This window comes from Typopeltis vanoorti, chromosome 4 (genome assembly GCF_054136105.1).
Source record: "Typopeltis vanoorti isolate ZY-2024b chromosome 4, IOZ_Tvanoo_1.0, whole genome shotgun sequence".
NCBI lineage: Eukaryota > Metazoa > Arthropoda > Arachnida > Uropygi > Thelyphonidae > Typopeltis > Typopeltis vanoorti.
This window is the reverse complement of record NC_143552.1, coordinates 150,952,434-150,976,887: the sequence shown is the minus strand read 5'-3', so window position 1 is coordinate 150,976,887 and position 24,454 is coordinate 150,952,434. Positions and strand designations below refer to the sequence as shown.

The window sequence follows — 24,454 nt, the reverse complement described above, 5'->3', positions numbered from 1 at the left end:
ATGGAAATGAAATTTCACATTTGATATACATATTTTGAATGATAAAAATAAGCAAATGTATCGCTTACTTTAAAAATTGGAGAATAAAATATCTGAATTATGCAGAAAATATAAATTTAAATCATAACTGTTAATTTCATTTTGTAATGACCAATTATACAAGGAAACCAAGAAAGTGAAAGTACAGATTACTATACAACATGAAGAAAAAATTTAGTAATATGATTAAAGAATTTCATGTTATTCTCTATAAAGCAAAGTTGCTCAAGCGTGTCCTAAAGGAAATCTGTTAAGTATTATTCGATTTCGATGGTTTTGTACAAAAATAAAATTAATATAACCTGGAACGTCGGCAGCCGGTTTTCTTTTCTTTTTTTAAAAGAATATTCCAAATAATTATCGTGAATTAATTTCTTTGAGAACAAAGAAAAATTTTTTGTCTAGTAGCGATTAGAAAAAAATTAGCGCAAAAATATAAAAAATTAAATTGGTTAAGTGAAGAAATTATGCAAGACCTTTATTTTGTCCAGAAATTAAAATTGTATTGTACAATAAAAAGAGAAAACAAAAATATAAATAATTTCTCTATTTTTAGTCTATCATATATAACTAAAATCCAGTTCACCAGCATGGAACAAGAAAGTCCGTTTCTTGTTATAGGCAACTGAGAGGCAGCTACGAACGGGAGATAATCCGATTAACCTTTCTCTTCAGCGTGAGGGTTTATCACACCTTCTAATGGACATGACAGTCAAATTGCACTTCTTATCCAGGTTCTTTAAACAGGTGGGCTGAATCTTATCCAGATTTAGTTGGACGTCTATAGACGTCCTAGCCGGTAGGAAGGTTAACATGCAGAGACAAACAAGTTGTTGTTCCTCTGTATCGAGCCTTGATAAGACCCCATCTGGACTTCTGTGCCCAGTTATGGGCACCAGGGTTTCTTCGTGATGGGGAGGAAGTGGAGAGGGTCCAGAGACGAGTGACCAAGATGATAGCAGGACTGTGGAATGAACCTTATGAGAATAGGTTGAGGATTTGTGGGTTGCAGAAATTCGACGATAGGCGAAGGAGTTGTGATATGATTGAGACATTCAAATTACTGAAGGGTTTTTATAAAATTGATCCAGAAGATATTTTTGAAAATATGACTGGTGGTGGGAGGACTAGGGACCATGCATGGAAGCTGGGCAAGAGCGTGGTTGACAAGGGTGTTAGAGCTACGTTTTTTACTTGGAGAGTGGTGAATGAGTGGAATAAGCTTTCAAAGTCTGTTGTGGGTGGTTTAAAGGTGGCATTGAGGTTATAATGTTGTAGGATTCTGTTCATTTTTTCCGATAACCATTTAATGTATGGGATGGCTATGGTTTTACTGTAATCTAGATTCGTTTTTGTTGTTGTTTTATGGAGTATTTTATTAATAGTATTTTTGTTATAGCCATTATTTATGAATGTGTTGCTGATGATTTTTAGTTCTTGTTTCAGGGCTTGCTGATTAGAGCAAATTGTTGTAGCTCTGGTTTTAAGGGTGTTAATGACTCCATATTTTTGTGATGGGTGGTGGTATGAATTAGCATGTATGTATTGGCCAGTGTGTGTTGGTTTTCGGTAGACCGTGAAGGATAGACTGCCTGAAGGAGGACGTGTGACTAGTGTGTCTATTAATGGGAGCGAATTTTGGTTTTCAATTTTGATGGTAAATTGTATGCATTCGTGTTGTTTGTTCAGGTGGCTAAGGAACGTGTTTAGCGTTTGTCGCCCGAGTGGCCAGATCGCGAACACGTCGTCAACGTATCTAAGCCGGACTGTTGGTCTTAACGTGGCGGAATCAAGAGCCCTTTGCTCAAAGGTTTCCATTTAGAAGTCAGCGATTGGGGGGAATAGTGGTGAGCCCATGGCTGTACCTTCTTTTTGTAGGTAAAATTTGTTTTGCCACATGAAGTAACCGGATTGTAGTATGCGGGCAAAGAGGGCCGTAATCTCGGATGGAAATTAGTTCTGTAGTAGGAGAATTGTGTCATTGATGGGGACATTAGTGAAAACTGCAGAAATGTCGAAACTGACTAATAAGTTGTCTTTGTCAAGTGTTATGTTTTTAATTTTGTTTATAAAGTGTGTGTTTTTTATGTAGGAGGGGGAATGATCTACCAATTCCTTGAGTATTGTCGTTAATTTCTTGGCTAAGTGGTAATTGGGACTGATTATTCCTTCCACGATTGGTCGAAGGGGCACGTTTTGTTTGTGTATTTTCAGGACACCATATATTCTGGAGGGGCAGGAGTAATGAGGTTTGAGTTTTTTTAACTGTGTCTGGTGGCCAAGAAGTGACAGACTTGAGTAGTTTCTCTGTTTTATCCTTTTTGTTGGGTTATAATTTACCATTTTATACGTGTTGTTATCGGCTTTTTTTTTTTTTCCCCACAAGAGGTCAGGCCAACAATTGTTGTAGCGGTTGGTCAGTGTCTTTAACAAACCAGTTTGATTGTAGTGTAGCTAGTTTTCTGTGTATAGTGTATGCTCCAGAAGATGACCTTGACATAAAGGTTGAAACGTCGAATGTAGATTTTAGTTATATTAAACTAAAGTTTTTATTCAAACACGCTAGTTATCTCGATAATTTTCAAAAATGCATTCGGAAGACTATGTAAGCTTAAAAGATAGGAAATCATTGTCAGACATACAAAAATATTTTGAGAAAATTTAGAGAAAAAAGCAAAGGTAATAATAATGGCAAATACCTGTTGGAGTACTGCTCAGGACATGGACTGGTTATTACTAACACCATGTTCCAACATAAAAACGTGCACAAATTAACATGGAGAGAAGAGGCAAAGAATAAGAAAAGTCTCATTGACTATGTTATTGTTGATTGTGATGTTTTCTTCCTGGTGCAGGGCACAAAAGTGTACAGAGGATTTGAAATTGAAAGTGATCACTATTTAGTCTTGAGCAAGATAAAACTTTGAATTTCATTTTGAAAAGAATAACATATAAGAAAGTTTTAAAATGAATAAAAGTTGAGCAACTCTCAGATATGAACTGTAGACTAAAATACAAAAAGCTTATTGAAGAAATTGAGAACATGAACCAAACCTTGGAGATTCAGTGGCAAGCGTTGAAGAAAACACTAAGTGATTCAGCCAGAGAAGCATGTGGTGAGGTTGTGTGCAAAGATAAAAAAAAATCAACTCCCTGGTGGACACAAGAAGTTAAAGAGGCAGTGAAGGAAAAGAAGAAAGCATATCAAAAGTTCCTGCCAAATAAGTCAGCTTGTGCTCTTAGAGAATACAGAGACAAATGTAAGAAAGCAAAACACTGTGTAAAACTAGCTAAACAAAAGTCATGGGAGGACTTTGGCAAGAACACAGAAAATAAATATCAAAAAGGTGGCAAAATATTCTGGAGGTTGTTGAAGAAGCTTAGGAATGGAGGAAAGAGTGCTGTAAAAGGAATTAGAGATGATAAAGGTGAATGAAAACAGGAGAAAAAGATACAAAAGAAAAAGGACAGAAGGTTAAATTCCCGATGATTGGAGTAGAGCTCTCATAGTACACATATATAAAAAGGGAAATAAAACTGAATATGAGAATTACAGAGGTATTTCCCTACTGAGTGTTCCTGGCAAGATTTATGCAAGTATACTTGAGACACAGTTGAGAAGAATTGTGGAAGAAAACTTTGGTGAAGGATAAGCTGGATTCTTACCAAATAGAGGCTCTCAGGATCAAGATCTTCACTTTACGACAAATAGTTGAGAAAGCATGGGAATATAACAAAGATCTGTATTTAAGTTTTGTCGATCTGGAAAAGGCATATGACAAGGTGCCAAGAGAGAAGCTATTCAATACTCTACAGTTATATGGTGTCAATGGGGCATTATATCAAGCAATACTTAGTCTTTATTTGAGTTGTAAGTCAGCAGTTAGAATTGAAGGAAGTACAGGAAGACGGTTTAATGTTAAATCTGGTGTGAGACAAGGATGTACATTATCCCCTCTGTTATTCATTATCTATATGGTTCACATTATGAAGGAAAGTGATATTAAAATGATATCAAAATTGGAGATGTTAATGCCAGCACTTTGCTTTATACAAACAATGTTATACTTCTAAATAAATCTGGTAGAAGTCTGAAAAGATTCCCTGACTACTTTGAATAACTGTTGTAATAGATGTGGTATGAAAGACAGCAATAAAAAGACAAAAACAATGAAAATAGGTAGAATTGTTGAAAGCGTTGATTGCGTTTTGAATGGAGAACCTGTGGAACAAGTAAAACATTTCAGCTACTTACAATTTTTAGTGAAGATGGTAAATTAAATATGGAAATAGATAACAGAATCATCAAAGTAGGTATGGTAGGAAGTCAATTGAATAAATTCATATGGAATAAGAGAGAAATTAGTCGGAACGCTAAATTAGCTGTATACAAGACAGTGTTCAAACCAGTTTTAACTTATGGATTTGAGAGCTGGGTCAGAAGTAAAACACTTGACCAAAGACTAGAGACCGCAGATATGAGAGTCCTGAGAAAGATTAGAGGCATGAACAAATGGCATCAAAAGCAATATCATATTAAAAATTAGGATATTAGGAAAAAACTTGACATTGTCAGCATCCAGAAATGTGTTAGCAGAGCTAATCTCAGCTGGTATGGTCACTGAAACAGAATGAACGAGGAAAGATTAGCAAAACGTGTTCTCTGCCAGGTTGGCAGGGAAATGACCTGGAGGAAGACCAAGATATAGGTGGATTGATATGGTAAAAAGTGCCTTAGAAGATAGAAATATAAGATTTGACAACGGTGAAGCCTTGACAGGTAATAGATTGATTTGGAGGAAAAGTGTTGATAGGAAGTCAGTAATGTAAAAATGTAAATTTTTCATGTAGTACTATCATATCAGGTACACCCCTTGAGGGTAAATGTCAGGAATTTGATGATGATGACTTAGTTAATAAAATATTACATGTTAATATTTATGGAAATAGAATGGTGATCACATGAAATTCTTCCATGACCTAACACTGGATTGCAATCCATAGGCTGAAAAATCTTCTTCTTCCTAACATGGATTTTAAGCACGGTGGCCTGTTCCGGTCTCATGCCACCTCTTTCTCGGTCTTCTGATTCTTCTTTTTTCATTTCTTTTATATCTATAATATTTTTGGTAGTCTGCTGTTGTCCATTCGATCTAAATGTTCTATCCGTTTTTGTTTATATTTCTTATGTAGTAATTAATTGGTTTTATATTCAGGGATTGTAAAATTTCTTCATTTGTTTTATGGTCCCACTTTGGTATATCCAGCTGTTTTTCTGAGAACTTAATTTCTGCTGTTTGAATTTGTTTTTCATCTTTCCTTTTTATGGTCCATGTTTCGCTTCCATATAGTAGAGTTGGTTTTGACAAGATATTATATAGTCTGATTCTAGTGTGTTTATGTTCTAGGGATGCCTTAAATATATTATTTATTATGCCATTTATTTTAACAAAGTTTGATATTTTAGTGTCTGTCTTTTTCTTCTTCGTATGATAAATCAGATCCCAAGTATCTGAAAGTATTTACTTGTTCTAATATTTTATTATCTATCACTATTTTACTTCTTATTGAGTGAAAACCACTACTTTAAATGTTAACTAAATATCTGAACTAGTATCCATCCTGTATATGATACCCACCTGTTAGTTGCTTAGCAGCTGTCTTAATAATCAGATTGACTATTGGGGTATTGCAGTGTTTGTGTTCAATTAACCCTTCAGTGTTTTACTACTTTTATTGCAATATACTGTTATAATTGTTCTATTTTATTATTGTAGTTACTGTTGTTTATCTCTTACTCTGCCTAATTTATAAATTAAACTTTATCAGGTATGTATGTATAAGTAAAAATATAGTGTATACATACACAGGGTTGGGTACTATCTGCAGTTTCAATTATCTGTGGGGAGGTCTTGGAATATATCCCCCACAGATAAGTGGGCACTACTTTAACTATACAAATCCCAAATCTGTCAACCTTAGAATACTGTTCTCACATTTGTGAGAGAGTATCAGTATCCTGTCTAAAAATGATGCTACACAGAAGAGTAGTCTGGTGTGCTTAATAGATGATTCCTCTCTCTTACAGTTTTCTTATAGATTATCTGTTTCTTCCTTATACTTTTTTGTGGGTATTTTCATGGTTGCTAGTTCATTTAAATGCCAACATAATTCCTTCATGATCCTCTAAGTATGTAAAAACATGAGCAGCTACTACTCACCATCCATACATATTTAAGCTTCAAAGGAGCTGAAGCAATTCCCGTCCACCTGTTTCATTCCAATTACATTTCTTCTTAAGAACAGCATTCCTCAGACTAGTTTTCTAAAGGTTTGCAGCATCCAAATGTTCAAGCACAACCATCACCACAAGTTCTTTCTTTATCCTTAATACTTTCTCATTCTCTCTCTCTCTCTCTCTCTCTCACACACACACACACACACACACACACACACACACACAGAAAAAAATAAATAAATTGAAATATTAAAATAAATACTTCTGTTACTATCATTAGTTATTGCAGAAGCTTTAAATTTTTTTAAATTTAATTAAAATGAATCACACTAAACTTCAAAATAAAACATAGGTACCTATTTGGCTTTTCAACATTTTCTCTTTTATCTTGCTTTTGTTTTAGCTTTGCTTCTGCTTTTTCAAGTTTTCTCTGATCAACAAGCTGCAAAAATGTTTTGAAAAATTTTCATTTACAAAATAATTCACCATTTGTATATGCTACATCAAACACTACCAAATTCAAGCAACAATTAAATTTGTATTACTGTTAATCAGAATATAAAGTGCACTATAAAACGCACTGCTTCTATTTAAGGATTCAACCTTTTATATAGCAATGCTTAGCGATTTTATGTGCTGTACAGTCACGTAGTATTTTTTGTCCAGGAGCTGATAAAGACTAGGTGAAATTGTGTAAATCATGGAATAGGAATTCCAGTATTTGAATACTGAAAAACTGATTATATGCGGGTGGTCTGAAAAGTTCTCAGACTAACAATGAAAAAACAAATTTATAATTTCAAAATTATTTTTTATTTTTCAACATAATCTTCCTTAAGACTAATACATTTATTCCACCGATGCTCCAGCACCATTATCCCGTCCCTGTAGTGGCTCTCAGTAAGATCTGCAAAATACCCCTCTACAGCAGCAATTACCTCTTGATTCGAAGAAAAGCACTGACAATTGAGGAAGAGTTTTTGTTTTGGGAAGAGATAGAAGTCAAAACATTCACCCTATTCCCAAATCTGGGAATAGGGTGAATGTTCCAACAATTCATAGTGCAGATCCCTTAATTTTCCCATTGCCAAAACACCTTTGTCGGCAGGTGCATTGTCCTGATGAAAGATGATTTTTTAATTCTGCAAACTGGGTCTTTTCTCAAGAATTTTTTCATCTACTCTGGTTAAAAGATTGGAATAATATCTCCCAGTTATTGTTTTACCCTTTTCAAGATAATTAATAAACAAAATGCCTTTAGCATTCCAAAACACTGATGCCATGACCTTTCCTGCTGATGGAACCAACTTTGTCTTCTCTGATGCTGAACAACTGGCTTCTATTCACTGTTTTGACTGCTGTTTGGATTCTGGTGGGTAATGATGAATCCAAGTCTCATCCATAGTAATAAATCGAAGCACAAAATAAGTTTTATTCTTGTTAAAACGCTCCAAGCAGATTCAGAGATTTTCAAACGGATTTTCAAGTCCGTTTTTGATTTGCTGTGAGCAAGCGGGGCACCCATCTTGCGTAAAGCTTTTTTCATATGCAATTCTTCATACAAAATATATCTTACTTATTCTTTTGAAATGCCTATAGTCTCAGCAAACGCATTTGACTCGCTGGTCATCCAATACCATATCGTGCACTTGATCGATGATTTCTGGTGGTGTTATTCTTTTTGGATGTCCTTCCTATGGATTATCTTCAATGCTGGTACGGCTACATTTTAACTCGGCAGCCCATTTCTTAATTGTTGAAAATGAAGGAGAAGAGTGCCCATAAACTTTTATGAACTTTGAATGAATTTCTTTTGCCGTTAAACCTTCTTTTACAAAGAATTTTATAACCACACGATACTTAGTTTTATCCATTTCAGGGATTCAGACAGCTGTATAAAACAAACTACTTGATAGAATGACTTGCAATTTCACATGGATGCTTATGACAAATGTACCAACTTAGGGAAAAAAAAAAAAAAAAAACTTGCCGATAATGTTGCCATCAATGGTCGAGGCTGAGAACTTTTCAAACCACCCTCATAATTATGTACATAGTTATGTTTATTGCATGGTTTTCTTTATATTCAATGTAAATTTAAAACAGTAAAGATCCAGCACACAGAAAGCATGCATAGTAAGCACTTATTACAACTGCTACACTGCTGGACAAAATTAACAGAACAAAACGTTTTTCATGAATATGTTATTTTTAATAGTGTCTCCAAAGGCAAATATTTGATATAACAGGCATTCTGGTATGCAAATACAAGTACCCAATAATAAATGATCCACTTATGACTTCATTCCCTTTTTTTTGGAGGGGGGGTGTGAAATGATGTAGTCGTCTTCACCAGCAACTTCCTAGTCTCAAGTTGTCCAAGTCCAATGATCTGCCATCTCAAACAATTATCTAAACGATGATGATTTGCCATCCTGAAAGTACTGGAGCTCACCATCATTTAGATGACGAGACAGCACAGTCACAGATGAAGGTAGCACACTGACTTAATGTGTTATGAAATGCTATCTCAGCTGCAGTTTCAGGAGACAGGACACATTACAAGAGTTGGCCAAGGTGACCTAAGGGTCACATCAACCAGAACAGACCACTGACTTTAACAGCAAGACGAAATTCTACAATCTTGTCACCAACTGTCATTTGAAATTGCGGCAGCCACAGATGAAAACACTTCCAACCAGATTGTGTTAAGAAAACTATATTCAGGTGGTTTCTACACAAGGAAGCCAGTGGTTTGTATCCCATTAACGACAAACCAGAACTTGTTGAAAATGGTGCCATGAACATGAGACTTGGAGCCCTGACAAATAGGGTATGATTCTGATGCTGTTTTAGTCTATAAATGGATTATTATAATGAGCTGAAGAGAACAATGACTGCAATACCATCCTCCAACATCAGAGAAAAGGACTAAAAAGGGATGCTTATGGTGGAGGTAGCATTCTTGTGTGGGATAGAATAAAGGTCAAAGACTAACTCCTTTTTGCATTTTTGATAAGGAAGCTGTAACTATGTGCAGAGGTACCAAAAACAGATCCTTTAACCCACGTGTAACTTTGTAAGAGTGTGATAGGTCCATCTCATTTTTTTTTTTTTCATGCATGACGATGCCACTGTCCATACAGCTCAAGCAGTGAAGGAGTATTTTGAAATTGAAGATATCCAATGACTACAATGACCAGCATGATCAACAGACTTAAATCCGATTGAGCAGGGAAGCACTTGGGTATTGCACTGCATGCCGAGAGCCAACACCTCAGTCACTTGGTAAGCTAACATCTGCTCTGATGAAAGAATAGATTTTTTGCTGCAAAATCTTATTTGTTGTTGTTATGTTCCATCGAGTTGTTTTCGACTCCTGGTGATTCTATGAACATACATTCTTCATTTAGATCTGTCCCTGACCATATCCTTCAGAATTTCCAAGTGCATTTGAATTGCTTCTTTAACTCCATCCACCCATCTAATTCTTGGTCTTCCTCTTCTCCTGCTTCCATCAACTTTAGCAAGCATCATCATCTTCTCCAGACTGTCATTTGCTCGCATAATGTGCCCGAGGTATGACAATTTTTGTTTGATGATCATAGCTTCGAGGGAACAATCTGGCTTTCTTCTGTCTATCACAGATTTATTGGTTTGCTTTGCAGTCCATGATATTCTTAGTAAGTGTCTCCAAACCCATAATTCAAATGCATCTAGCTTCCTTCTTTCACTCTTTCTCAGGGTCCAACTTCCACATTCATACAGTATGACAGGGAATACCATTACTTTCACGATTCTGATTTTGCTGCGAGGCTAATATCTTTAAAGATCTTGCTTAATTTTGTCATTGCTTTCTTTCCGAGTAATAATCTTCTTCTAACTTCTTCAATACAATAACCATCTTGATCAATTCGGGATCCTAGGAGCACAAAATTGTTAACTGCTTCCATTTTCTCCCTATCTACTCCAACATCATTAAGTTCACAGGTTGCCATAACTTTCGTCTTTTTGAAATTAAGTTTAAGACCATATTTAGCACTTTCTTCTTTAACTTTCATAAGTTCCTCCAAATCTTCTTTGCATTCTGTTAGTAAGGTGGTATCATCTGCATACCTCAAATTATTAATATTTCTTCCACCAATTTTAATTCCAACTGAAGACTTTTCCAACCCTGCCATTCTCAAAATGTATGTACAAGTTAAACAGGTATGGAGATAAAATACTTCCTTGTCACACCCCTTTACCTATTGTGAAATACTCAGTTTCTCCAAGATTTCAGACAGTAGCTTCTTGTTCATAATAGATTCCTCAAAAGGATAATGAAATGCTCTGGGACTCAAATTATTCTTAACATACTGCACAGTTTCACATGATCTACAGAGTTAAAAGCCTTGCTATAGTCAAGGAAACAAAGGCAGACATTCTTTTGATATTCCTGTGCTCTTTCTATTATCCATCTCACACTGGCAATTTGATCTCTTGTTCCTCTGCCTTTTTGAAATCCTGCCTGTTCAGCTGGCATTTCTCTCTTCATGAATGGCTCCAGTCTTTTCTGAATGATTTTAAGTAACACTTTACTTGCATGACAAATCAGTGCTATAGTTCTGTAATTTTCACACTCGATTAGATTGCCTTTCTTCAATAAAGGTATATAAACTGACTTTTTTTCCATTCCCATTCCCTAGTAGGCCATGTAGTTGTGATTCAAATTAGCTGATATAAAGCTGTTAAAATTTTAACTGCCTCTTCTTCCAGGGCTGTGAGCAGCTCAATAGGTATTCCATCTCATCCTAGTGCCTTCTTACTGGATAGATGTTGCAGTGCCCACCTCACTTCATTCTCCAGTGGTACTGACTCCTGTGTATAATCCTGCTCTTCAAATTTCTCAGTAATTTTGGAGTCCTTTCTGCAAGGGCTTCTGTATACTATCTTTCTTTGATGTCTACAGCTTCTGTAAGATATCCTTTGCATTTACTTTTCAATATTGTCACATTGGTACAAACTTCTCTGTTAATTCTCTGATCTTTTAGAAACGATCTCTTCTTGTTTTTCCTTTCTTGTTTTGGTCTTGTATTTGTTGGCATTCCTGGTTAAAGTATTTTTCCTTGTCTCTTCTAGCTTGTCATTGAACCTTTGAATTCAAATGCCATACTTCCTGTGACCTTCATTTTCCTCCTTTCCTGAGCAGTTTTGATGGCATCTTCTGACAGCCATTTAAATTTCCTCTTCTTACAAACTATTGGAATATTCTTCTTTACTTCTGTTTTAATTATACCTTTAATCTCTAGTTCATCTGGTTCTCTTTCACACAAATTGAGTATGTTGAATCTGTTCTGTATACTAATATTGTATTCAGCTGGTATGTTTTCAAGATCATATCTGATCGACATGTGTGTTGTTTTCAGTTTCCATAATTTCACATAGCCACTAATAACTCATGGTCTGTTCCACAGTCTGCACCTGGAAAAGTCTTGACAGACTGAATTGCACTTCACCATCTTCTTTGTCCAAGTATATAGTCAATTTGATTTCTGTGTTGTCCATTAGGTGATATCCATGTGTACAATCTTCTTTTGTACACATGGATATCTTTTGCAAACTCTTATAAACATCCTTATTTTCAGAAAATATGAGACTATATTTTCGAATATATGTCAATTTTTGTAATGTGATCTTTTTGATCATTCTTTGATCAAAAAAAAAAAAATTTCCAACATGATCATTCAGCAATATATAATGCCCATCGTACTTGTCTGTGTTTCTCACTGTCCCTCTTTTCATTGTTACTCTAGTGAATACCACTTTTTCCAAATTTTGACTAACTAACTGAAGTTACACCAAATTTTGTTTAACAAATTTTGATGTAATTTGAACAGTTTGAATTTTTCAAAGTGTACAGGTCACACCACATTTTCTAAGTATTGTTAATTTTGTCAAGCAATATATCAATAAATCAAAAGTAAGATTTAAGTTAGTATTCATTCATAAAATCAAGTGAACTATTTGTCAGTATCAAATTAAAGCAATTAACAATCTGGTACATTAATAAAAATGTATGGACAGCTCATATTTCCATTTAACTTTCAACATGGTCTTTAAACATAATAAAATTGTGTTTAAAGGATATATTAAAAAGAATTAAAAATATCTTCCGAAGATTATATTAAATGACTAAAAATATTATTAAAACACCATTTTTATTTAGACAAATTTAATAACCACATCACATCTCTCTCTCTCTCTTACTAAACCATTGCTGTTATTAGCACTAGAATGGTACAACTTCATAATCATGCTTATTGGAGATAAACTCCCTTGAATAAAATACCATGGTTGGTGTCTGTAATAGGATTTGCAGATTAAAACCTAACAGTTAACTACCGAAAGTATTAATGTCTTCATGGATGGGATTATCATAAAAGAAATTCACATAAATAATTTTTGCAATAACTTTTTCAACATTTACTAAGAAATGCACTCATCTATCATCTTCTTGCATCTCATGGCAAGATAATATGAGAGTAATACAAAACTTGTATTGCTTGTATTGGGGTGCTTAAGGGTCAAAAGCTATATAACTGAGAGGAGACCCCCACATAGCCTTCAAAGGAATGAGGAGAACCAACCAGTGCTTCTGACCTAATGTTCAATCCTCACCTTCTCGTGGTGCGCCCTGTTAGGTATCTACATAAATACTGAACGGACAAGGATAGGTTGGCAATTTGGGATTTAGGCCGACCAAGTTGTATTCTTATTGGCTTCAACCAAAATTTCAAATGATGGAACAACATGACAGAATTTCATGCCGGCTGGGGCGTCGCCCGGTTAAATAAGGCTCCCGTTGTTTTCACCAGGGAACCAGCGAAAAGTCAGCTACTGGAACAAATCCTAAAACTAACCCCAAATCAATAACACTGGTACTATCAACATAAGAAGCCTGAATGGCAAAGAAATAGAGCTAGCTGGGGAATTGGATAAGTACCAGATTGACATAATAGGGGTGACTGAAACATAGTATTCAACACTAAATACGAGGCTAATCTTCTTGAATGGCAGACAGTCTCAAGTAGAGTGATGTGGGCAAATATGAGAATGGGGAAGTGAACAATGAGACTTATTTGTGCCTATGGTCCCACAGAAGGTTCTACTAATGTAGAAGTGGAGGAATTTTTTGAAGCTTTAGAAAGAGCAACTGACACAATGAAAAAGGAAAAGTTGGTACTTGTTGAAGATCTAAATAGCAGAGTAGGAAATGATTATCACACATACAAAAATATTTTGGGAAAATTTGGAGAAAAGAGCAAAGCTAATAATAATGGCAAATACCTGTTGGATTTCTGCTCAGGACATGGACTGGTAATTACTAACACAATGTTCCAACATAAATATGTGCAAAAATTCACATGGAGAAAAGAGGCAAGGAATAAGAAAAGAAGCATTGACTATGTTATTGTTGATAGTGATGTGTTTCTCCCTGGTGCAGGACACCAGAGTGTACAGAGGATTTGAAATTGGAAGTGATTACCATTTATTCTTGAGCAGGATAAAATTGAATTTCATATTGAAAAAAAGAACATGTAAGAAAGTTTTAAAGCGAATAAAAGTCGAGCAGCTCTCAGATGTGAAATGTAGACTAAAATACACAAACATTTTTGAAGAAAAAATGCAAGAGTTTGAGAACAGGAACCAAACCTTGGAAAGTCGGTGACAAACCCTGAAGAAAACACTGACTGATTCAGCTAGAGAAGCATGTGGTGAGGTTGTGTGCAAGGATAGAAAAATCAGAACTCCATGGTGGACATAGGAAGTTAAAGAGGCAGTGAAAGAAAAGAAGAAAGCATAACAAAAGTTCCTGCCAAATAAGTCAGCTTGTGCTCTTAGAGAATACAGAGAAAATGTAAGAAAGCTAAACATTCTGTAAAACTGGCTAAACAAAAGTCATGGGAGGACATTGGCAAGAACATAGAAAATAATTATCAAGAAGGTGGCAAAATATTCTAGAGGTTGTTGAAGAAGCTCAGAAAGAGAGGAAAGAATGCTGTAAAAGGAATTAGACGATAAAGGTGACATGAAAACAGGAGAAAAGATATCCTTGAAGTATGGAGTAATTACTTTGAAAAACTGATAAATGAAACAAGCAGTGATGACAACACAGTGGTAAAAAACACCGACCAGGCATGCATTCAAGAAAACATCTCCATACTTGAAGTATAAAAAGTCATCAAAAGCATGAAATGTGAAAAGTCAGCAAGAGCAGATGATATTCGACCAGAAATGCTCAAGTATGGAGCATTTCTGGTCGAATATCATTTATAAAAGTCGTACAGTGGTTGCACTGCATAGTTCAGAAGGCCTGGACAGAGGGGCGAATTCCAGATGATTGGAGTAGAGCTCTCATAGTACTCATATATAAAAAAAGAAATAAAACTATGTGAGAATTACAGAGGTATTTCTCCACATGATTGTTCTTGGTACGAGGCTGTCAGGATCAGATTTTTACTTTACGACAGATAGTTGAGAGAAATCATGGGAATATAACAAAGATCTGTATTTAAGTTTTGTAGATCTGGGAAAGGCATATGACAAGCTGCCAAGAGAGAAGCTATTCCAAATGTTACAGTTATATGGTGTTAAAGGAACATTATATCAAGCAATACTTTGTCTTTATTTACGTTATGAGCAGTTAGAATTGAAGGAAGTATAGGAAGATGGTTTAATGTTAAATGTGGTGTGAGACAAGGATGTACATTATCTCCTCTGTTATTCATTATCTATATGAATCACATTATGAAGGAAAGTGGTAAAAACCTGATATCAAAATTGAGAGCTAATCTCAGATATGTTATGGTCACTTAAGCAGAATGGTAGAGGAAAGATTAGCAGAGAAAGTGTTCTCTGCCAGGTTTACAGGAAAAAGACCTAGAGGAAGACCAAGATATAGGTGGATTGATACAGTAAAAAAGTGCCTTAAAAGACAGAAGTATAAGACCTGATAATATTGGAGTTTTGAGATTTAACAGACTGATTTGGGGGAAAATTGTAGATAGGAAGTTAGAAATGATGTAAATTTTTCATGTAGTACTATCATATCCTGTACATCCCTTGAGGGTATATATCAGGAATTTGATGATGATACAAAACATAACTAAGTTGTTTCAAACACCTGTTTTGCTAATTTTTCATCTTCTAGTCTACTTAAGGGACCATATCACCTTAAATAGTTCTATTTATATATTCTTGAATTATCAATAATATCAAATTATTTTCTTATATTTTCATTTCTGATATGATTTCGCTGATGTCACCCATTCCTAATATTCCTGAGAGATCTGCACTTCCAACTGTTAATCAAATATTTCCAACCAAAATATCCACTACAATTTTATTAACTGTTAGGCACCCTCTGTCCAAAAAGTAACTGAACTTTTCGAAAATAGGAGAAACTAGTGGCACCACCTGTTGTAACTTTTTGTTTTCCAAAGCAGCAACCTTCATTAGTGTTGTGTCAACTGTTTATGGCATTTGTTGCATTATCAGCTGAGTTTTCATGCCAAGAGTGACAGTGTGTTTTGAAGAACAGTTAGAAAATGAGTTTCAAACAAAGTTGCGATTGACTTTTGTGTTAAACTTGGTATATGTTTTACCGAAATGCATCAAATGCTTCAAAAAGCATATGGTGCTGAATGCTTATCCTGTACTCAAGTTTATGGGTGGTTTAAGCGATTTCAAAGTGGTCGTGAGATGCTTGAATATGACGAAAAGCAGGACCATCCAAAAAAGTGTACGATTTCATCAAAGAAAACTCAAAATCGTCCATGAGATTGATTGAAGATGAATTGGGTATTCCAAAATCAACTGTGCACAAAATTTTGACAGGCATACAAAATTTACGAAGGTCCAAACTCTCGTCTGGGCCTTCGTAAATTGAATTCACGATTAGTTCCCCACAAGTTGACCGACGACCAAAAAATGTATTGAATTGAACACTGTAAGGACCTCATTAAAACCGCTCGTAAGGACTTAAACTTCCTTGAAACGATTGTTACTGGAGACGAAATGTGGTGTTTTGAGTATGAGCCCGAAACAAAGTGCAAGAGTGGAGACCCAGAAGAAGGGCATCTGAAAAAGTAGCTTGGAGAAGTCAAAAGTAAAGACAATGTTAATTTGTTTCTATGATTCCAAGGGCATTATCCACAAAGAATTTATTCTGCCTGGCCAAACAGTCAATGGTGAGTTTTATCTCTAAGTTTTTTAAAGCGAGTGATAGCAAGAATATATCGCGTACAGCATGAATATTGTGATGCAGGCAGCTGGTCACTTTTGCACGATAATGCACCATCTCATCGTTCGAACATCGTGAGATAGGTTTTGAGCAAAAACCAAGTTTGTGTGTGGGATCACTCACTGTATTCACTTGATTTAGCACCCTGTGACTTCTTTCTCTTTCCTCAACTTCATTTGTCGATGAAAGGAAAACAATACGACACCACTGAAAATGTTTAAGCGGCAGTAACCACGACCTTCAACAGTATCCCAAAAATAGTATAAAAAACTCATTTAACGAATTAATTGACCATGCCAAATGCTGTGTCGAAGCTGAGAGAGAGTATATTGATTGAAATAAATGATTTGAATAATTATAATTGGTCTGTCTTTTATTTTCTATCAACAGTTTGGTTTCTTTTTGGACAGAGTGTGTATATAATGCTGCTACACATGCCAGCAACTGAATTAAAAACTTTTATGCAGATGTACACAAATGTTACTTATGCAGAGTATATACAAAATACTTGGTCACGTGCGTCACCACGTTCTTGACAACTATTTAAGAATGCAGCTGGTCAGTAATTGTCAATAGTATTGATCACAATGAAAAACAAAGGATCTTTCATAGCTCGATAAAGGACTTATGTGGGTGCCCATCTAGATGGAGCCATGATTTTGAAAACAGCAGAGCTGACAGGTTTCTCAAAAGGTGAGATATCCTGGGTGTTTAATCAGTAGGAAAATAACCTACATTGCTTGTCTAAGAAATGTGGATTATTTTCTCACTGATTATAAACACCCAGGATATCTCACCTTTTGAGAATCCTGTCAGAACTATGGTTCTAAGACTGTCTGTCAGCAATGAGATTGCCATCATCTGAGAAGGCTTGTATGGACAAACAGAACTTCTTGTGTGTAGCAACTGACCAGAGCATTTAATGAAGGCTGTTCCAACCCATATCTCACTTAACTATGCACAGATCAGTATTGGCAGTCACATGTATATATGGAAACCATTGGTTTATACAAAGAAGCAGAAAATTAGTTTACAGTGGCATCAAGAACATCGTGACTGGAAAAAAGTCATGTGGTCTGAAGAGTCACGGTACATGTTACATTGTTCTGTCACAAGAGTAGAGAGAAAGAGAGTTTGGCAGGAGACCCATGAAGCAATGAGCCCAACTTGCCTTATAAACACAACTCAAGGTTCTGAAGGTGGTGTCATGGTGTGAGGAATGTTCTGTTGGTAGAGAATGGGTCATCTGATATTGCTAGAAGGTCAGGTGTCCTCCAAGGAATATCTGAACAATGTTGCTGATCAAGTCCATCCTGCAACACTGACTTTTTATCCAGAAGGTGACAGTTGTTTCATTATTATTATTATTTGTGACACCTCCAAGGAGTCTGAAGACTCATCACGAGAGGAGACCTATTTTACAACTCTCCGTCTCCACCACTACACCGAACCCCAATACCAATCGTCTACATAAGTGCCATCTACTGCCCACCACCATTAGTATTTTTTGTCTGAGATAAGCTAATTCACCTTCGATTGAAAGAGTCCATATAAAGATTCCTCCCATCATGACAGGAATCAAACTTAGGCCTTTTCTAATCGAAGGGGGCGCAACGTACCGTCGTTCTTCCAATTGCGCTACGGAGGCAAGACAATGTTATTGTCCATCAGCAAGGTGGTTCAGCGAGCATGACAGCGATGTCCACCATCTTCTTTGGCCACTACAAAGCCCAGATATGAACCCCAATGAGAATATATAGGACATGTTAGAAAATCCAGGAGCAAAGTCCTCTTCTATCAATCTGAGCCAGTTAAAGGACTGTCTAGTGAATTCCTGTATGTTGTAGAAGTAGATGCAATCCAATAGATTCCAACCTTGTGGAATTTATGCTGAATTTCCATGGAGGTCCAACATGTTATTAAATAAGTTTCTAATTCAGTGGCTGGTATGTGTAGCTTCTGTTCCAGTTGATTTTTTCTTCTTTGTCTCATTCCACACTAATTTATTCAACTGGTTTCCAACATCTCATAGTCTATATTTAAGTTGTGAGCAGTTAAAATTGAAGGAAATACAGGAAGATGGTTTGATGTAAAATCAGGTATAAGATATTAGAATCTGAGATATCAAACTTAGCTCTCTGCTTTTTTTTTTTTTTTTTTGCAGATGGCACTCTCCTAAACAGCCAGGTGCAGGGCTCCAGAATTCTCTAACTAAATTGAATAACAGCTATAAAATTTGGCATAAAACTCATCAACAAAAAGACCAAAACTATGAAAATAGGCAGGAATATAAATCTAACTACAATTTGAATGAAGGGGAACTATAAAACAATAAAATATTTCAGCTATTTGTGCATAGTTTTCAGTGAAGATGGCAAATTAAATATGAAAAATAGACAACAGAATTAGAAAATTGGTATGGTAAGTAGTCAACTGAATAAATATATGTGGAATAAGTGAAAAAATCGTTGCATCCCTAAATTATCAGTATAAGACAGTGTTCAAACCAATATTAATATATGGATCTGAGAGTCGGGTTTGAAATAGAACACTCATCAAAGACTGAATATCACAGATATGAGAGATCAGCGAAAAATCAGGGATATGAACTAATGGCATCAGTGGCAGAATCAAGGTGATGTGGTCACTTATACAGAATGGAAGACAAAAGGTTAGCATAACAGGTACTTGATGACAATGTTGCATGATTGGAATAGACTGGCATTAGATGTTAGATGTGCATGCAAATAGCATGAATGAATTCAAAAACAGGTATGACAGATGGTACAAATAGTATGGCCTCCCTTGATCAGTTCCTGACTCCCTGGAGGTCTTTCTTAATAATAACAAGAAAAAAGATCCAGCAGAAGATCAGGGATCTACGTGGATTTATTCAGTCACAAGTAGACCAAAATGTTAGACAGAATATTGGAGTACTGACAAGTAACAGACTAATCTGGAAAAAAATTGTTGACAGGAGATTAATAATAATGCAAATTTAATCATGTAGTACTGTGTCAGAGTAGCTTGTACATCTCTTGAGGATACATATCAGGAAGCTGATCATGATGGTTCCCCCATCATGTCAGTTACTGATTCTATTATTATAAAAAACACTTCAAATGAACCAAAAGATCCATCAAGAGAGATCTTAATCAGTGAGCAACATATCTATCACAGTGGACTCTGAAATTAAACTCATTCACAATTCTAGTAAATGCATTCTACTCACTGAGCTACCATTCTCTATATAAAATACCTGCTCCACAGTCCCCTCTTTACCGCACTTTTACACAACTTCCAGGGATGGCTTCTTGCTCTCCCTCTTACTCTTATATAATCCTTTCTGTATCAATCTGGTAAAATCCCCTTCCTAGCTTAAACATATGATCTCTTAATGCCTATCTACTAAACTCTTCAGTTTACAGTCCTCTCCCAACTTCTTCCCCATAAACAATATTCCCAAGTCCTGAGCCTTACCCATGGACCTTCTCCAGTTTTCACATTATTTTCACAATAGAAACTAAAACAGAATCTAAAAATGCCTACTAGTCAGTGTGCTTCTTATCATAAGCAGTATGACAGTGCAGTCTCTGAAATACTTGCAATATGTACTTCAAGCCCCCTCTGATCATCACCCCCGATCTCAAATCTTATCCACCCCCCCCCCCTAAATCATAGTTCTCCCAACACAGCCTTATACCTCTGCATGCCAAAGTGCAACACACTGCTCTTATTAACTTTACAATTACATTCCCATTTGTTTATTCAAGAACTCATCCTGAAGTATCTGAAGGTTTCAATATTCAAATAAGAATTATTCCTTATAATTGCCTCCAACTTTGTATTATCAAGAAACTGAAGTTCACTTATCAATCTACATGAAATATCATTAACAAATGATTTATTTTCATGACTCATCCACAAAATGTTATACACCAACAATACATTAATCTTATGTGCATCACCATAAGACACAAATAATCGTATACCACTCTAGCTGAAATTATCAGCCCAAGAACTTTATCTTCCTGTTTTAGTGCTGAATACTATCTCCTTGTTCAACAGTGCCCAACAATATCATCTTATAGTTATTATATAGCTATATAAGTATTATAAGTATTATCCAAAGTATTAAGGCCATCTTCAGTATGAAATCAAATAAGGCACAAATAACATAACTGAAGAATCAACCATGCCACTCTATTCCCGTGCCAATATAGGCATTTAATAAATAATTAAAACAATAAATTAATAATAATAAATTTCCATTATCTTCTATAATGGCAATAATTTAAGCCTATTAGATCTATTCAGGCTGAGATGATGTAGCTTGGTTTCACAGCTATCTTTAGAACTGCTCCATAAGAAAATAGCTTTTATGTAGAACTAGTATTTTTCCAAAGAATTCTGAGTTTGAGGGAGATAGCATTTCAATAAATCCAAATTGCTTTAGCTTGTGAAATTTAATACAGTTTAGATGTTCAGTCATATACTGAACAGTCACATAGATCTACGTACACCTCTCCCTAGTTAACTGAAACAAAAAATGCCATTTAAGACTGTACAGCATTTTGTACCATGTAATTCTACTTCATTCATGTGCATCTAACACATTCTCGTTGATTCTTCAGTAACATTACTTGTGCCTTGTTTAATTTTTCAATTCATACTGAAGATGGCCATTTACATGGGTAAAAATTTTGTGCAGCAAAACTTTAAAGTACGTGTTCCAGTGTATTAATTTTCATTTCAATCTCACTTCTTTTAATCTTCTTCATCTTATTACACCAACTATGTTGCCATGGTACTTCTCTAATTCTTCTGCAATTCAACTTCTTTTCCACTGATCCTTCTTTGTGTACTTCTACAATGATGGTACATATTGTCGAATACTGCTAATGCCGAGTTTGTTCCAACTTTACACTATCTGCCCTGGTTAAGTAGACAATATCCCAGCCAACACATGACATTTCATTTTATTGCATGATTATTTTGTTTTTGATTTAAACCAATACATAATACAATTTGATGGACTGAGTCTCGTACTACCTGCCTCTCCTCATTTATTCAATATCTAGATAAGTAACTAATAATGGAATTCAACAGTATTCATTCGTTCATTGTAGACAAATTATGGACTCTCAAACCGTGTTATAAATAATAATTTTTTATTTCTCGACATTTCAACCTTCATATTAAGGTCATCATCTGGAGTACACACACACACACACACACACACACACACACACACACACACACACACACACACAGAGAGAGAGAGAGAGAGACAATGATTCGATCAATGATTATTCTACTGGCCTGACCTCTAGTGAAAATAAAATTAAAATAAATAAATGAAATAAAATTAAATTAAAATAAATAAATGAAATAAAATAACTACATCAAAGCTATATTCAATTTAAGACATCGGAGAAATGTTCTTTCATATAGATAGTTTTCTTACAGTAAAAATGATGTCCTAATTTAACGTGACATTTGTTATATTAGATATAAGATTGTGGATTATCTATGGTCATATTTATAATCGACTCTTAGGGAGAAAGGTTATGTGGGTAGAATATGTGCCTTCCATATTCTTGGGATTTTTAGACCCTCATTATTGTTAAGATTAGGGTGGCTGATAAGAATCTCACAGGCCTCCATAAATTTACGTTCATACCACGATTTGGTGTGATGTAAACCAGCACTTCCCAAACTGTGAGCCGTGGCCCCCTTGTGGGACATAAGTTTTGTTGAGGGGGGCCGGGAAATAATGAAAACAAATTTAAAATGTTTTAAGAATAAGTAGATTTTTTTTTTTAATCTTAAAAGAAACATTTAATTTTTATTATTTCTTTTTTGTTCTTTTTTATATTTTAATGGAAAAAAAATCACACAATGGTGTTGGTTCACAAATTTTGCTTCTTGCATATTTCGGCGATTAATGAATATTAGTAAATATATGCTTATTCATACAAGTTTTATTTCAAAGATATTGATAAGAAACACAAAAAAAGATTACAAATGCAAAATCTTCAATATAAACTGTATTGAATATAAATACAATAAATATTATAATAATATATGTCTATATTATGATTTTTTTTTTCAAACGGGGCCTTGGCATCCACAAGTTTGGGAAGCACTGATGTAAACAACAAGTGCTTTTCCAGTTAATTCTATGTAGAGCATGATCAGAAACACCAGCTTCACCATAGCTATTATATTTAATGTGTCATTTATATTCCTTTCTTCTGATAGGAATAGTGCATCCCGTTTCCCCTATATAGGGCAAATTAGAGGTGCAATGAATAAATTCATATGGAATAAGAGAGAAATTAGTCAAAACACTAAATTAGCTGTATACAAGACAGTGTTCAAACCAGTTTTAACTTATGGATCTGAGAACTGGGTCAGAAGTAAAACACTTGACCAAAGACTAGAGACCGCAGATACAAGAGTCCTGAGAAAGATTAGGGGCATGAACAGATGGCATCAATGGCAATATCATATTAAAAACGAGGATATCAGGAAAGAACTCGACATTGTCAGCATCTAGGAATGCGTTAGCAGAGCTAATCTCAGGTGGTATGGTCACGTAAACAGAATGGGTGAGGAAAGATTGGCAAAACAAGTGTTCTCTGCCAGGTTGACAGGAAAACAACCAAGAGGAAGACCAAGATATAGGTGGAATTGGTACGGTACAAATTGCCTTAGACGACAGAAATACAAGATCTGATAGTCTTGACAAGTAACAGACTGATTTGGAGGAAAATTGTAGATAGGAAGTTAGTAATGACGTAATTTTTTTCATGTAGTACTATCATATCCTGTACACCCCTTGAGGGTACATGGCAGGAATCTGATGATGATGAATACGGTATACTCCAGGGTGAGGCAGCAGAGGGAGTGGATCCATGGATGAGTTGAGTAAGTTCTTTACTTTTACAGGAGGTTTAAAGGTGGCTTTAAGGTTGTATTTCTGTAGTATTCTGTTTATTTTATCTGATATCCCTTTAATGTATGGAATAGTTTACAGTTTTATTGTAGTCTAGTTTATTTTTGTTTTTAAGTGAGGTCTTGTACAGAATTTTGTTGATATTATTTTGGCTGTAACCATTTCTTAGGAAGGTATTCCTGATAACTTTTAATTCATCTTTAAGTGCTTGTTCATTGGAGCAAATCTTCAAAGCCCTGTTTTTTAGTGAATTAATGACACCTAGTTTTTGTGTTGGGTGGTGGTAAGGAGTTTATGTGTATATTGGTTTCTGGTAAACAGTGAAGGAAAGACTTCCCGAAGGAAGACATGTGACAAGAAACAGAAATGTATCTAGAAACAGAAGTGTGTTCTGCTTTTCAATCTCAATTGTATGTGTTTGTGTTGTTTGTTTAGGCGGATGAGGAAAGTGTCTAATGTCTGGCAGCCAGATAGTGAAAACATCATCAACATATCTAAGCCAAACTTTGGGTTTTAAAGGAGAGGAATCTAGGACACGTTGCTCAAAATATTCCTTGTTAAAGTTAGCAATGGGGGGGGGGGGGTAATGGCAAGCCCATGGCTGTGCCTTCTTTTTGTAGGTAGAAAGTGTTTTGCCACACAAAATAGCCAGAATATAGTACATGTGCAAAGAGCGCTGTGATATCAGGAGGGAATATGTCCTGTAATAGAGGATTGTGTCACTGATTGGGACATTTGTAAAGAGGGCAGAGACCTCAAAACTTCTGGCAGTTTTCACTGTTTACTGGAAGCCTACACATACTGGTCAATATACACACAAACTCCTACCACCACCCAACACAAAAACTAGGTGTCATTAACACATTAAAAAACAGGGCTTTGAAGATTTGCTCCAATGAACAAGCACTTAAAGAGGAATTAAAAGTTATCA

The 24,454-nt window shown here is 35.4% G+C and overlaps 1 protein-coding gene across 3 annotated transcripts in view; it reads right to left on the bottom strand.

The window, feature by feature from the left end:
- Positions 1 to 24,454, bottom strand: part of LOC150107754 (ATP-binding cassette sub-family F member 3) — a 346,459-nt gene that overhangs the window by 220,839 nt on the left and 101,166 nt on the right. For all 3 annotated transcript variants that reach the window (XM_090391512.1, XM_090391514.1, XM_090391513.1), the window contains one exon: positions 6,634 to 6,719. In XM_090391512.1, coding sequence (XP_090247638.1) covers positions 6,634 to 6,719 — 86 coding nt within the window. The remainder of the gene's footprint in view (positions 1 to 6,633; positions 6,720 to 24,454) is intronic.